General features: G+C 41.1%; 1 protein-coding gene across 1 annotated transcript; it reads right to left on the bottom strand.

Annotated features, from left to right (window-relative positions):
- Positions 1–3,405: 3,405 nt before the first annotated feature.
- Positions 3,406–14,997, bottom strand: CHMP2B (charged multivesicular body protein 2B). The gene is made up of 6 exons (XM_053935864.1): positions 14,835–14,997; positions 11,835–11,926; positions 8,777–8,971; positions 6,394–6,496; positions 5,337–5,443; positions 3,406–5,206 (listed from the first exon to the last, which is right to left on the bottom strand). Exons 1-6 carry the CDS (start codon positions 14,866–14,868, stop codon positions 5,093–5,095), a joined length of 645 nt encoding a protein of 214 aa, XP_053791839.1. The 5' UTR covers positions 14,869–14,997; the 3' UTR covers positions 3,406–5,092.
- Between the last annotated feature and the right edge of the window lie 1,744 nt (positions 14,998–16,741).

Raw genomic sequence — 16,741 nt, 5'->3', positions numbered from 1 at the left:
AGCCTTTCCATGTACAGATGTGGATTTCTGTTTTGCTTTTTGTAAATATTGTAAATATTGTGTTGTTAGAAAAGAGAAAAATCAGTAAACCACTCGTTCCTCCTACATGCTAGCAACAGCTGTAGCATGGGAAGGATTTTGCTGTCACTAATTAAGGCACTGTGAGCTCACCAGGACAGAGTTGTCACGCTGCTCCTACTGCATGCTCTGTCTCAGCCCAACATTTGACTGCCTTGAACCGGTGTCAAGTAGAAGTGGCTTGGATAATGCTTGTTATCAAAAGTAATTCTTGCTAATTTGTTATGTGCCTCAAAGTTTGGTTTGGGTAGGCTTAGCTATACAAACAGGAATACAATTTATCTGACCTTAGGACTTTGTGGCCTGAGGGGAAGAAAAATAGTTATTGGGGGTTTTATTACATTGGTCTTTCTCTGCATTGTATTTTCTTCTGATTAAAACCATGTGTGCACTTACTTACACCAGAGATGGTGTGTTAAGCTAAAAAGTATACAAAAGAAGAATTTATTGCACTGCACATTCCCCCTCTATTACACTCCACTAATTGAAAATAATCCCTTATTTGTCATCCTCTAGCCTAGAGATAATCAAGGGGAAAAAATACCAGTGCCAGAGCTCCACCTATCAGGCAGGCACTGAGAAAACTGAATTAATGATTGTAGTACTCACCAGGGATAGATTATCCAGCCATCTCATCAGCCCTGCTAACTGTTATGGGAATTAGCCCATTACCATATAAGTATTTTGACTTTTTTCCCAGGACTGAAATTAAGTGAGTACACGCAAGTCGTACTGGCCAGATACATTTTATTTTTCCATAAAACAAACCTGATGATTTAGAAAATGTCTATATAATAGGCCCACAGAAAGCCAAAGGAGTTTAATGTTCAAGGCCACTTAGGAGCAGCATGTACAAGTTAAGTGCTCACTCTCCAGTGTACATTAAATTATCTCTGATACTTATTACAGTGACCATAAGCATATTCAGCAATGGAAATCAGGCTCCTGGATTTCTAAAAAAAAATACATTTCTTATGTATGAATGTACCACTCTAAGCTCTGAACTGAGAAGAAAACTTTCAATTTAATAACTCAAAGGAGAGAAACTGTGGCTGTGTAGTCCCTTCAGGCTAGCATAGCTCACCCACTATAGCAGAGACCAAGGTGCATACTTTTATCCACCACAGGTTATCAGCAGGTCATGAACTTTTCCAAAAAAGTTTTAGCTGAGAGGATCAGCACTCAGGAAATGTGGTGGCATGCATTGGTGTACCTTTCATGTGACGTGTTCAAATGTTATGTATGTTGAAATTACTATCAGGTATATAAAAACTGTATTTATATTCTAAATTATTTTCTTAATTATAAAAGGCTTCCTAGAAATGTTATCAGCCTGTACTTCCCAACCTCCTCATCCAATAAAGTATTCCTATACTTTTGGCACTCCAGGCAATGGTATGTAGTTTTCTTTTGGTAACACTTTACTTTTTTTTAGCTGTGTGTCATGCTGAAGTGTATTTTAGAATGCTCTAACAGATAGTTCCAGAGCAGCCTCACTGTAACGTGGTGGTCTCCTGCCCCTCAAAAAGTCTCACAAGTGAAAGCTAATTGCAGCAACAGAGTACAATAAAATGAAAGTGACACATAACAAAATCATCTTGCAAAGGAATGACAAAAGGCCAAGGAAGGAAGCAGCCACCATTTAAACACACCTACCCACTGCCACAGAAATACAAACAAATTAGAAATATTTAAAGAAGAAAAGCTGGATGAAATAAATTTCAACTGCTGCAGCTAGAGCTTTACTTAGAGAAAGTGGCAATTCATTTTTTTCACTAGGAACAGCTTAATTGCCATCAATTACTCTTGATTGGGGTGGGGGTGACCCAACCTGCATACAAGGCAGGATTTCCAAGGAGTAGCTCTATGAACCTGCAGGAGCTTAGTTGGCCATTCAGCCAAGCTGGGCTGTGCTGTTTGTGAGATATTTGTGGGTTTTTCTTCTTGCTCTTCTTTTCCCATGCTAACTTTAGGCGGGCTGTTGAAACCACACTAGAGGGCAAAACAAGATGTTATCACAACGTTTAAGTCTGAGGTTCAGCTGTCTCTGAAGATCTGTGATGCCCTCATGTGAGGGGCACAACTGACCAAGCACAGGCCAAGCTGCTGAGCAAAGGTAAGGTGAATAACTGGAAGTTTCTCTCTGCTAGACTTAATGTGCATTGGATGCTATAGTCTGCTGTTATGGACTCTACCAAAAAGCTGATGGAGGAAGGCTGTTCACCTTCCTGCCTAATAGAAGAAATAGGAGTAAATACAAGAAGATGGAAAGAAGCTTAAAACAAAACAAACAAAGTGGTGGTTTTTAACATGCTTGGGAAAAAAACATCTGTGAAAAAAAAAAACATGTGGGTGCCAGAAGTTCCTTTGTATGGAGGAGTTCCCAGATAACAAAGCCACTTAAAGCTGGTGTGTGTAGCAGAACTTGCTCTGGATGTACTTTGTTTTTGAAACAGAGATTGGAAGAGTATTAAGGGAGGAATCATCATCGATGTTCATTGTGTTCTCATTGCTCTCCTGGGAATTGCCTCTGGGCACTTGAGGAGGAGGACTCTGGGGAGAGCCATTTTTAGGTGTGTGCACAACTATGTCATTGCTCCCAGATGGAGACTCAGATCCAGTTCCTATTTAGGTGTTAGCAAGGATAAAGGAAGGGTAAAGATTGAGTGGTTTCGTTGTTTTTTTTTTTTAAATCACTCAATGTGATTTATAAAGAATTTATATCTAAGCAGGACGTGATTTTTTTTTAGACTGATCCAACATACTGACCATAATTGCAGACACATACAGCATTTCTCACCCTGCTACCCAAAGATTTTTACACAGGTTAGAGCTGCAGGATTGAAAAGGTAACTCATAACAAACCATGGGATTGATACTGACACCCGGCCTAGTTCAGCAGTCCAAATGGCACCAAAAAAGCAATACCTTTCTTCCTGTTCCTCAAAGACCCAGAGGAAAGAACTCATTATGGAATTATGCCCAATTTTGACAGTTATTAAAAGGATCAACTGCACACCTCATTCAGAAAGGACACAGGCCTTGGTGTTCAACCAAACTACAATCATCCACTAACATTTTATCCCTGTATTCACATTATGATTTCTCTTTCAGTACCACAGAGCAGTACTTGGGCATGAGGTTCCAGACAAGCAAATGCAAACTTCAACAAGTCTTTACTGAATATTGAATCAAAGGCCCACGAGCAACTACAATAAATATGATGGTGCTTTATCAAAGCAAGTCAAAGGAACATTTATCAGAGCTCATGAAGAAAGCCCAGTAAGAGACAGATGTGCAAGACTAACCCTACAGAGGACAAAGTCATTGTGGGATAAAAAGTCTTTTATTAGATTTTTACAAAATAACTTGTAAAAAAAAAAAATCACCCCATAATGATATATGCAATATATTAACTTACACATTCCTACCCACTACCTGACCGATTGAGTTTTGCATTATTTCTTTGAAAGAGAAAGAACACCTGCAATTCTAGGCCTAAAACCTGAGGAAGGCTCTCCTATGAGTTCTCTTTGCTGACTTCAGTCCTAAACAGTAGATGGTGCAACAACAGAAGATTCACGGAGGTTTCCTGCTACACTTTGCCTAGCTGTAAAGTCCCTTTATGAGACTTGTTCCCCCCCAGTTTTCCTGGTTTTGCTTTTGGGAGGTATTTTGATTTTCTCTTTTTAAAGCCAAGATGATTGTTGTTTCTGTTCAATGAACAGCACCACTAAATGAACACTGAAGGTAAATATCTCCAGCAGAGTCAGGGCTGAGGAGTAGCACACCATCTAGGAAGTAATAACTGGGAACTGCATTCTCATTTTGTCTAATTCCAATATCAACAGTTCTTATTACTTAGCACAATGCATATTCCACTTAAAGCTAGAATTGTGTTGATGCAGTTCAGAGACCATAGAAAACCCTTCACAGAACCAGAACACTTTTATTATAGTGTTTAGACAAGTAGTTATCATTTATGATCCAAAATTGTTCTCAAAACTAATACTTAGATTTAGCTTATCAATGTGATCAGTTGCATCTTAGCAAACAATACAATTATGCAGTTATCTTCCATTAAGAAGTACTGTAAAATATATACAAATGTTGCTTCAGACAAATGTCCTTTTTTCAAGTGCACAAGTTGCATTTCTGAATGAGTGCACCTCTCCACTTCAGCACTGAGTCCCATCAAGTGTACAGAGAGGTCTCACCACAGCATTTTGTAAAACCATCTTAATTATTAAGTTTACTCACCTTTCAAAGACTCCTCCTGAAAGAAAATCACAAAGGTACAAGATTTATATACAAAAGGCACAGCAATTCTGTTGAAACCAACTATGTTACAGTACAATAGAGTTCAATCAGTGCCTTTCATGCAACAAAGTTCACTAACAAATGTAACTCCTCTTCCAGAAAAATTAACTGCACAAGGAGTGTATCCTTCCCTCCTTGTAAGAGTAACAAGCAATTATTTCATCAGTTCAAAAGGAATTTTTAAGAAATACATAAAATGGCTTTTCTTTCTGCCTAAATTAGCTAGACATTCAAAGCTATTTCTCATGGAAAAAAAAGTTTCCAACTAAGAGCCAAGGTGAAGTTTCATGTGTGCTAAGAGATGACAGACTATATGTTTCTCTAATGATAGTTTTGTAAAAATGATAAATATTACATGGGTGCTGTCCTAGGAAGTGGCATGACCAGCCACAGATAGCCAGTTCTAGAGACAGATCAGGAACTGAGATGGAAGAAAACTTGGAATCCAAAGGACAGATCTGGATCAGGTGTAAGTGAATTTATTGTTAGCACTACAGCCCTGGTTGGTCCAGAGTCAAAAAGACTCCATGCAATGGACGAAAAAAAAAGTACTTTTCTCTGCAAATTCATCTTCAAGTTGTCATTTCTGAGACTTCAGGGTTTTCCTAGAAATCAGTTGCATTGAAAGAGTCTTTGCACTTTGTACATGTGTGTAGAGCTGAGCACCCAGCAGGCAGACTCTGAACTGGATCAGTTAATCCACGCCCAAGGCTTTGAGCTGGCGCTCGATCTCCTCATCCGATATGGTGGCGGTGGTTGATGCCGATGCAGATGGCAAACCTCTGGCAGCTGAGGGAGCTTTGGCCATCTGGAAAGAGACAGAAGTTTTCTTCAGTCAGAATAATGCAGGTTATGACAAGCTGACTTTTAGAACAAACTATTTTTAAAAAATGGAATGCAGCAGAAAAAGCACATGAACTGTGCAAAAATAGCCATACCTTGCCAGAGATTTCAATCCCGATCTCGTCAAGCACTTGATTAACAATATCTTGGCTTTCTTCCTCTTCATCAGAAGCATCAAAAATATCATCCAGAGTATCATTAACTTAGAAGAAAGAAAAAAAAATTCAGACTGCATTAAGCAAAAAGATGACTAACATGGTTAGTACCATCTTTCTACCCTCCCAGAACACAGCAGTAATACCATGGTGTAAGATACCAGCAGAAGGCACCTGGGTGTTAGAGAGGCTTTCTTAGCTCTGCCTTGCAAAGCCTGTGAGCACAGCCAGGGCCACAACAGAGTAAGGCATGGCTGATTTTATAAAAATATTCAGTTCCACCAAAAGAGTTCAGCTGATGTACCTCCCCCTCCATTAGATTTTAACATTTCTGCAAAACACCTATAGTTTCATAAAAATTCCTTTCCTCTCTTCTTCTTCCATGTACCTTGCAAAGTTGTTAACTACTCAGATAACTTGTGTGCAGTTGAGGTGTTTCCATCTTGGTCAACAGCATTGGTTTGAGTCCATGCTACTTAATATGACCAACAGGGCAGGAATTGGGATGGGGAGAAGACTGTGAGCAACACTAGGAATTAGCTGACAGTGAACACACACACAGAGTAACAAGGAACTTGCTGCCTCCCCAGAAAGTTGTTTATGGCTTAACGTAAGAAAAAGGAGACAGAACTGTATCATACCACCATGTGCAGAAAGCTGAGATTATCAGTATCTAAATTAAGGCAAATTTTCAAGTCTCCCTACCAGTTACGTCATCAAGGCCTTGAATGGGTCTCAAACCCTCTTCCCCACCTTTCAGAATGTTTCTTCTAAAAATATGATGTTTTCCAGAAGATGGGAAGGAACAGATTCTAGATTTAATACCTAGAGCTTCTAAAAAGTCTAAGACTCAGCATTCCTACTCATACATTGTTTTGTTTGCTCTATGTTTTTGCTGTCACTCTCATTAACTATAGAAATAAACTTCAAACATCAGTGTTTTTAGGCTGGTTCTCCCCTGCCAAGAGAAGCCAGTCCCCTGCAGTGCAGAACTTACTCATTTCTTCAGTCATTTCCATCTTCATGTTTTCCTTCTGGAAATTCTGCATAGTTTGTAGTGTCTTTTGTGGATCCATCTTCTTATTAACTGCTTGCATTGTCTATTGATATGGAAAAAACTCTTAAATCATACAATGAGACATTAGTAAATATCAGTGCATTCATTAAGAAAAATGCTTTAATCCAAATTTCACTTTCCTTGTCTCTTTACATCCCATAAGAACTGTAGGTAAGTGACAGATCAATAGTACAGCCTGCACTTAGCAAGAAATATTGTTATCTAGTGACCTGATAGACAGACTTTTAAATGTGTGCATCTTTCTTGCACCATGACCCTCCCCTGGCCTTGTATTAGGAAAAATCCAACTGATCTGAATGAAACAAATGGAGAACATTTCCTAACTTGAAGGCTACACACATTAAAGAAGTAAATGGCTGCAGGTTCTTATTCAGAAAGGACCATTTATTTGAACCACCACTGGAGGACAGGACTTAAATTGTTTCTTGATGTTACAATTTAATAGAAAAATTACTTTACTCTGGAAAGAAAATATCCAAGTGTTGAGAAAGTACTTGTTTAGGGTGATGGGTGGAGATCTTGCTGTGAACGGTGAAATAAACTTCACTCATTTTACTACAGGTGTGCAGCACTGCCTTTGTGGGCACTGCTATGGGGTACTTGCCTCTTTCTTAAAAAGCAAGTTACTGTGGAATATCAGAATCTAAATATAGACATAAGTAATCCAAATGTAAAATTTAACCATCTTTGAGAAGATAAAACACTTGGTTAATTAAAAGAGAGGGCAACAAGCCACTACAGGCTTCACAGAAGGGCTTCTGCCTTCATGTCTAAGTTTTTTCAAGGTGATAATGTATTATGATACTAACATTACTTGAATTTCAAAGACTGTGCTCATGGTCACATTATTTGAATTTAAGAACTTTTTCTGGACTTGGAAGGTGTTGGTATAAATGGATGTCAAAAGTCTCTGCACTGATAGAGAGTTTACATATCCTCAGAAAATAAGGGTCAAATGCATGAATAAAATGGACAACTTAACTGGACTTTACTATATTCAAAATTAGCAACATATATGGTGAGAAGTATACTGAAAGTATACATGCTTGAAAGCTTTGCAGTCACATATTTGCCTTGCTTGTTAAAGGCAACTGATGCCAAACATTTTTCACTGATGGTTTTATGGGATTAACAATTATTTGAGCTTCCCATGTTGATAAGGCAAAATATTCACTTTAAAAGCAAACAGAAGAATTTAAGACCTTTCTCTCCAATGTTACACAAATTGTACGTACAATTACCTGCTGTTTAAAAATATTTTTGGATTTCTTTTTCTACTGACCTAATCTTCCTAACTACTCCAGTGACTCTGGTTTTCAGAAATTTAATCCAAGATCTATCACAGATAAAAACAAGTCACCCGTGTAGTAATTAAAAAGCAAGACTAACTTGTTCACGAGTGCTGTTGTAAGAACACTGAGTAAGGTCTTGAACCTGATCAGTCAGACAAGTCCAGTTTGTAAATTTGCTGCAGAGCCACAATTCTGTGTCACTAGCTGGCTGGAATTTGCTCTCATGTTGTGTCTAAAAAGGCACCTGACCACCAAGCCTTTGTGGTGATTCCTTTCTGCACAGAGTTGCATTGCTGTGTTTAACTGGATTTAACTTGGACTGGGATCAAAGCCCAGCTTGGTCTACAATGATGCATACTAACTCTGCTTCCTGCACCTCGAGCTGAACAGTCCTCCTTGTCAAAAGCCAAATCCCTCTTTATCAATTCAGGGGAATAAGGGAAAGTTCACACCTAGCGTGGAAAACTGAGATTTTTCACTCTTTTACGAGATGAGATTTGGGAGAAAACTTAATGCAATACTCTTTCCTGAGAGAGCATAGAGAGAATGACAGCAAACTCCAGATTAGATTTTTTTAGGAACTTTATATCCAAAGCAATAACCTAATTTTTTCAAAAGCCATAAAGCTATTGTGACACACTGCCTTGATTTCTAGATGAATCATGCCCTACTTTTTCCCAGTAAAAACTGCTTGTGACAATAAATACAGACAAGGCACTGTAGCAGCAGGGTTTGGGGTTTTTTATATACTAAGAGAGTTCATTCACTGGCATTAGTTTATTTTTATTATGTAAACATTTGACAGATGTCTAGTCCAAGAAAGTATGTAGGTGCTATGTGGATAGACTGACCAAACAAAAATGTAATGATATAAACCCAAATTATGTTTCCATACTGTATCCTCACCAGCCCTGTGCAGTGAGTTTTAGCCCTGCAATTATCCAAAATAACACAATTTTTGCAACCATATGCTGCATTTGAATATAAAAGAATGTCCTGTGGTGCCTTACTTTTGCTGTAGCTGACATAGCTCCTGCCATCTTCATCTGGGAGTTCATGACCTTGGTTTGAGTGGACATGGACGTGACTTTGGAGCTCACAGCATAGGTTCGATTCTTCTGCTTCCGCAGCTGCACCAGCTGCTTTGCCAGCACTTTGCAGGCCTCTTTGTTACCAGTCTTAGCCATTTTCTTGATTTCCAGTTCCTGTGAAAAAAGGTGTGAGATTAATTCCACAGAATTTCCATCCACGTGAAGACTGTAATTAAGCCTTACTGCTAATAATGAAATTCAAAATGAACTATCCTCTTGAATCTTTTAAGACATTTAAGTTATATAAATAGTTCCTTGCTTTTTTAACAAGGCTGTTTAGCAGAATCAATGTCATGCTGGTATGATTTGACTACAAGGAAAAAACTCAATGAAACTGAATTACAGTGTGGTAGCACACAGTTCCCCCAAAGACTTCAATTTCTGCATGATGTCATATTCACTTCTATGTGCACATTCGATTCCATATCTGGGATAAGCAGCCACACTTCAAAAAAAGCCCCAGAAAGTGAAGGAATTATGATGTCCAGTCAACTACTGATGCCATGCTTCTAATCAACTTTGATTTCTTGCAATCAAACAACGTCACTCATGTAAGAAATGGACACTTCTTTTCAACTCTTTTTCATCCTCGGGAGACCCTCACAGCCTTTTTGGGGAAGAAGTAGATAAAGTTAGATGACCAATAATTATAGGCTCTTTAGTCTTATGATTTAGCTGGACTTAAATCATTATAAAAAATAGCATAATTTAACATGTGCTTATGCTGTAAGAAAGACACTTCTGTCTTAGAAAACCAAACCCCAGTCTGTCAATTCAAAGAGAAATAACAATCTGTTTAGCCCAGAGGTACTAGGAAAAAGCCTGGCACAAATAATCTTGTCAGCTGGGATGCTTCCAAGTGTGCCTTCTGATTTGTGACTTGGTAATGTAAAAATTGCAACTACTTTTTCCTTTTCAGCCTTTTTAAGTAGGTCTTGCCACAGTGGCTCAGTTTTCTGTAGGTGTCCATTTTAATTTTTACCATTAAGTAAAAGCAGCTTTTAAAGACCAGCTTTCTCCTGGATTTTTCAGGAGAATATGCCTGCTACAGGTATGCAGTTGCTTCACTTTATGTGCATTGGTAATCCAGAAAACTGCACTTATAAGAAGCTATGAAAAGATAAATTCTAGTCCCCAGGATGTGCAGAACAGTCAGCTTTAAAGGCAGATGTAAACTGGCCCACTGCATTACCCTGACTACCAAAAAAGTTCATAGTTAAGTTTATTCCAGAGATGGGTCTGGCACAAAATCTTCTCTGCAGATTCATGATTTCTAAAGGGTGTGTCACACACACTATTTTTAATTTAGGAAGGTACAGAGCGGCAACGAAGCAGCATGAGACTGTTCAAACATTAGAAGCCTGAAATAGAAGTAAAGCTGTGCTCTTTGAAAGTAGCTCACAGAAGCCACAAAAATTCCTGTAACATCACCAGAATATTACTTCCTTTTTTTTTTTATGTCTTATTGTGAAGGTTGGAGGGATTAGTCTACACCCCATATTTTAACAGCAAATGTTTGCATATAGAGATTTTCTCATTAAGTTGAAAGACCTTTTATGACCTGATTTTTTCAAAGCAAAATACAAACCATTGCTAAATCACAGCAGATAATCCACCTGCAGAAATAAAACCCTATATACAGATCATTTTATTCCTAATTAAAAAGAATTTAGATAATTTTGGTGTACATTGTCTGCTTTTGAGAGGTCTGGGGCAAGCTTATTGAAGTCAGTTATGTTCTTCTGGGGAAAAAAAATCAAAATTCGTACAGTTATATCAGGTTGCTGAACTGAAACAGAACTGTCTGCATACATTAGGGTATTTTCATCCATAGAATTAATATAACTGTATAATTGGGTTTTCTCAGTGTAGTAATTTAAAAATAAGGGGAAAAAAAAGGTCTTTCTAGAGAAAGCACATAATGAAATGTTTTGAGATTGACTGTCAGGCCCCTGATCCTTCTTCACCTGATCTGACACTGAAAATTAGTATTTATTGTCCATTGCTACTCTCATGCCAGCAGCAAATTTCAACTTTTTCAAAGACATATTTCACTGCTCCTTTCTTCTTATCCTCAGAAATCCAACATTTCTGAAACCACTTGGTGTGGTAAGTAATCAACACTTCAGCCTGAATAGTCACTAAAATTAAGGTTATTTCCATATTTGGAATATTTCATACTGGAAAAAATGCCTTATTTATGAACAACCTACTATATCTTACATGTCCAAGGCTTTCAGAAACAGTTTCTCTGATTTTTTAGTTTATTATTCCCAGCTCTTGGTATTCATGCAACCTGCTGCCACGAACCACTACCTCAATAGCTGCTGGAACAGGCTGGATTTGCACAGCTTTTCCCACAGTCTGAGCATTCTTCATGCATCAAACCCCACCATCTGGCACATCCATTTCTACTCTTATAGTGCCACACAGGTGCAGCATTCAGCCACTGAGTACTTGAAAGCTCACACACAGTAAGTTCTGAATACATCTTAATTTAGGCAAACAGTCCTACTATTATCAGCTAATTTTAGGGAAGTTCTATCTGAATGAAAAGAACAATTCTAGGGGTACTCATGATATTTTGTGATTTTTCAAGTACTCTCTCCCACTGAACAGTCATGGTGACATGTGATAGCACTTCTCTTAATTTTTCCACCACAAGACAACTGATTTACAAACCTTTTAGGGAAAAAAAAACCTTCTGAAGGACAGAGAACGCTGGGAACTGTAGGGAAAACCCAATGTGGCTATTTTATCTAAACACAATGTTTCAGGATTTTCCTATGTCAAAGGCTGAGGATCATTTTTAGACAGTAAATATTTTCCAGCACAATTTTAAATGAGAAATGAAAAGGGGAAGACAACTTTTTTTAGTATTTCATTATTATGCATTGATTTGTATCTTTAGAACCTTGTAAGTTTTCTATTGCATTTGTATTGTAAAGAGCAAAATAAAGTTCCCTGTCATACTTACCAGTTGTTTTTCCTGTTTTTCAAGTGCTGCTCTATCTCTGCTTATAGCCCTCTGTGTACCTCTTAACTCTCGATTTTGCTCCTTTATTATATCTGGAAAGAAAATATTGATAGCTGGGCAAAGTTTTTCAATACTCCATAAACATGTGCTAAGCACCCTGCAGACATGCAGCATGTTTGACACCTCCCTTTGTTCAGAGTGAAGTGTCAGCATTTCAGATAAAGAAAATATTAGCAAAATACAATTTGGTGTATACAACATCATTGTGCCAGCAGAGTGGGCTATATCCTGTTAAAAACAAAAAAAGCTGTTTTACCTAGGATGTTACTTTGCACCATAACCATAGCAAGAGCCTTAACCCCACAGTAAGACATCTGTACACACACTTTCCTGCAAGCCCAGCACTAGCTCAGCAATATCAAGGCCACTGCAATCCCACTGCTTTTCCCCCAGCCAGGCCTAACTGCAACAGGTAGGGCAGCTGAAGGAGCCTTGATTTATGAGACCTCAGAGCAGGTGAAGAGTTCCCAGCTCCACAAAACAGTGACAATAATCCCAGGTGCCAGTCCTGGATCCTGCTCTTCTCTGTTCTTATTCTTCTCTGAGGGAGCTTCTTCTCCTCCACATCTGTGTAGTTCTTCTTCAAGTCAGTCAACAGAGCAACAGTGTTTGAAACTTTTCAATTAGGAGATGCTTAAGAATAGTAAGGTAAGAAAGTGGAGGCCTTTACAACAAATTTCAGTTTATTGACAACTGAAGCAAAGCAAAGCTTGAACACTGTCTGTCAGGTGAAACCTATCCTTCATAAGAGCTTTGTGCACTGTACTATTAAAAATTATATACTGATAACATCCTCTTATTAAAGCATGTATTATTTACAGTCTAGGCATCAATCATGCTAGCTGCAACTAACTTTTGATAGGATTTACAGCACGTGCTTGGGTGTGATTCACCTGGGCAAAGGCAGAGCAGGACGTCTGCGTGTGACTCAGCATCCTCTGACCTCTGTAGGGAAAGCAGTTATTATGGAGGAGAGATTCAGCTACTCCTATTCTGTGTCTGCACTTTGGGTGGGAGTTTGAAAGGAGCACACTGTCACATAATCTTTCTTTAGAGCTCATGAAGGATAAATTCCAGAATCACAGGCCACCCTTTTCATTTTTTAAGGTTTGAGGCAATTTTTTTACAAACAGCAAGAAGCATTCGTGTTCTTCACTCCCAAAGCTAGAAATACTGTAGAACATCCATTGCTGAAATTATTTCAACATTAATAGGTTTGAATCAGAACAAAATCCCAAACCTTTAGTGGCATTTTAAAGACAGAATATACATTTTCTCTTCCAACCTTGCTGGAGATTGCCCAGTTCTTGGGCAAAGAAATATATATTAAAAAAAAAAAACCCAGTGTGAAAATGACACCTGTTTTTACAATACTACTACTGCTGTGAGTACTACAGAAAAAGCATCCTTGGGAGATGCAGACTTTTCAGTGGACAGTAACTAAGAACTGAAAGATGACATGGAATATAACTGCATTCTTCACACTGGCAAAACAGCAAATAATTCTGAAAATGCTACAGGCAAGTCATTTTGAAGGTAGATAAATGTATATTGCACAGCTGCACTTGGTGAAATTGAAAGAAAAAGCTTGATAGCTACATACAAGACTGGCTTTTCTAACTACACTACTTAAAAAAAATCCTTAGTACAGTGAGCTTGAGAGGTAGGAACTTCAAGGTGATAGCAAACAAGAACAGTACTCAGGAGACAATAAGGGTAAGCACGATGCTTATTTCTGTAGTTTCTGTTCCCCCATAGTGGCTTAAACTAAGGATAGTAATAAACTGAGAACAACTATCTGCAGTTACAGACCGTTTGTTTTTTTAAGTGAAGGCCAAGATGAGAACTTGGTTCTTGTTTGTTTCTGATAACTGAGGAAAATTCCCAGCTAGCAGAGCAGACAGAATACGACAGGTTATTCTGAGATAGGTCTTATGCCAGTAGCCACTCCTGTGTGTCACACTGTCGTCACACACACTAGGGCAAGGAGGAAGCATTCCTTAAAACAGGATGGACAAGAGACATCCAGCAGGGCTTGACCTGGCTTCTGCAATCCTTCCTTGGTCACGGAATCTTAACGCCAGCTCCCCTTCTTCCCCTCTCAGGTGTCACATCTGAAATGGGAAGAGCCAGGGGGGACCTGTGCGTGTTCCCCTCCGGTGACACACAATTGGTTGATGTGCAGCGTCATTCTCTGCGAGCCCTTTTCAAACGCCGACCCCACCAGCTCTCACACGGGGCACCCAACACACCAGAGAGCCAAACCTGGGGCTCGCCAGCCCTGGGGCACGACAATGCGGAGAGCTGAGCATGGCCCAGCGGCCTGCTGGCAGCTGCGGCGTCCTTTGGGGCTTGACTTTGAGGATCGTTATTCCTGCTGAAGTTTAAGCGTTTTGGTAGCAGACTGGCTACAAAGAGCCAAGACCAAGTTGTTTCCACACCGGCGCTGAGCCCAGGGCCGGGCGGCGGCGGCTCCCGCAGCCCGGACGTGGCTCCCGCAGAGCGGCACCGCTCGCGTCCCGGCTCCCCCTGGGCCCCAGCAACTCCTGGCGGGCCTGATTTGTATCCCTCGCTGCTACCGAGCGATGCTGCTCCTCCTCCTCCCTCACCCACGGCCCGGGATGGCCGGGCCCGGCTCCCACCCCTCCCGGTGCGCCGGGAATCCCCCGCCCCGCTGCGCCAGGGCCGGCCCGGCCCGAGGGCTCTCCCCGAGCGCCGCCGGTGAGTCACGGCGGGCGGGCCGGGGCCTCCTGCTCCTCTCCTGCTCCGCTCCCTCCGAGCTCCCGCTCCGCCGGGACGCGGGGCCCGAGGCTGCGACCTCCGCCGGGCTCCCGCTGCCCCGGAGCCCCGGCCGGGACCAGCCCCGCGCCCGGGGCCGTGCGAAGGCTGGGGGCGGCCGCTGCCGGGGGCGCGGCGGGGCCTCCCCGGGGGCGCACTCACCGTCTACGGTCTTCTTCTTGAAGAGCGAGGCCATGGCGGCAGCCGGACCCCCGCAGCCGCCTCGGCGGGCTCCTGTCGCCTCCTGCTCCGGTGACCAGGAAGCGGCCGGGCCGCGATCGCCCGCCCGGCTCCGCCTCCCGGCGCCGAGGGGCGGGCCGGGCCGGGGCCGGGCCGGGGCTCCGCGCTGCGCCCGCCCACCCTGCGGGGCTCGGCCGGGGCTGGCCCCGCGGAGGCGCGGCTGGCGTGGCCGGCGGGGCGGCTGCGGATTTTCTTGCTCCCTGCGTGGATTTTGCTGTCTGTCCGCCTTCGTTTGGCCACCCCGAGCCGCGGGAGAGGCGCTGCGGGACCGGCCATCCTGGGGGCGAAGCGGGACGGGCGGGGATGTCCCGGCTTCCCACTCCCTGCCCCCGCTCGGTGCCTTGGGTTCTCTTCTTGTACGTGTAGTTACTAAAGATTAAAATGAAAACATATCGAAAGTTAATTCGGCAGCGTGGTGCTCTTCGGGTTCGCCGCTTGGTTTTCTGAAAACAACGGTCTCGTTGGAAATAGCAAGTTTTCACTGGTTTTCATGTGCCCCTTTAGTTATTTTTCACTGGCTGAAATCCAGATCATGTGTACACAGATACTATGGAATTCAGCGAGCTTCTATAAGGAAATCTGGTGCGTGGGCATCTGGAGGGATTTGGGCACAGGTCAATTAAACACACAATTAAGCAGTGGGGTCGCTGCCGGTCCATGACAGATGAACCGTGCGGTTTGGGATTTTTTGTTCCGGATCATCCCGGCTCTGAGCCCTCACCCCAAGCCATTGCTGAGTTTGGAGAACTGATTACACGTTAGTTTTCTTGGATATGCCTTTGTCTGAGGGTCACATGCACCGCTGTGCACAATAGTACGGAAAAAGGAACAATGATTTTCTTGGTTTCAATATGTAATTACAATCCTAAATTTTTAATAAGGTAGTTTATAACGTAGCTGTGGTTTCATTGTTGGCGATTGCCTACATATGCATCATGCCCTTAGAAACTAAAAAGACGGCCTTTATTAAAAAAGACAGAGCTGTAGGTTTGAATACCAGCTAGATATAACTTCCCTTACTTTGAAGTGTTGGGGATGATTATGTTAATGTGCAAGGAAAAAAAAAAGTGACTGGAATGTAGTAATGCATTTTGATGGCTAGATATAAATTCAGCCTGAGAAACAATTGTAAGTTTATGGTTGCAGTACCCTAATAAACCACACTTTTATAACCTTGCATGGAGAAACAATCTATTAGAATATTATAATAGCAGTGTAAGCATGTATGTGGGCACAGGAAGGTACAGACTGTGTGCTTGCTGTCAGAATTCCTTGATTTTCTGATTTTGTTGTAAATAGCAAGTTTTCATTGTTTTGCACGTGTCCTTTTAGTTATTTTTCACTGATTGTTATAGGCTGAAATCCAGGTCATGTGTGATGACATCGATACTGTGGAAATTTGGTGCTTCTCTATGAGGCAAGTTAAATAAAATACATTTTAGAAGTTTATTCCTGCATGTCTGTACTCTTTATTAGGTCAGATCAGACATGGGTTAGTAAGCAAGACTGAAATTCAGGTTTTGAAAATGCACAGATGAGGGGGAGGAGAGCACTTGTAATTTAGATTCAGATCCCCACTTTCCTTGAGAGAGAGGCTGGGCAGCTTAACTACGGGGTACTCTTAAACTGTGCTAATTAGCTATGAGACCAGAAATGCATTTTTCCATAATATTTCTTCATGAATGTTTTATTGTGATGAGATAAACAAAGATGTCCATAATAGGCTTCATGACTGCAATAAATACAATATGTCTGAGCTATTGCTTGCCAAGACTTACTTTTCTGTGTTGTAAGCCTGAATATTGGAATGCTATTGTATGTATTGATAG

The sequence above is a fragment of the Vidua chalybeata genome, chromosome 2, assembly GCF_026979565.1.
Source record: "Vidua chalybeata isolate OUT-0048 chromosome 2, bVidCha1 merged haplotype, whole genome shotgun sequence".
Classification (NCBI taxonomy): Eukaryota; Metazoa; Chordata; class Aves; order Passeriformes; family Viduidae; genus Vidua; species Vidua chalybeata.
This window is presented reverse-complemented; position numbering and strand designations above follow the sequence as displayed.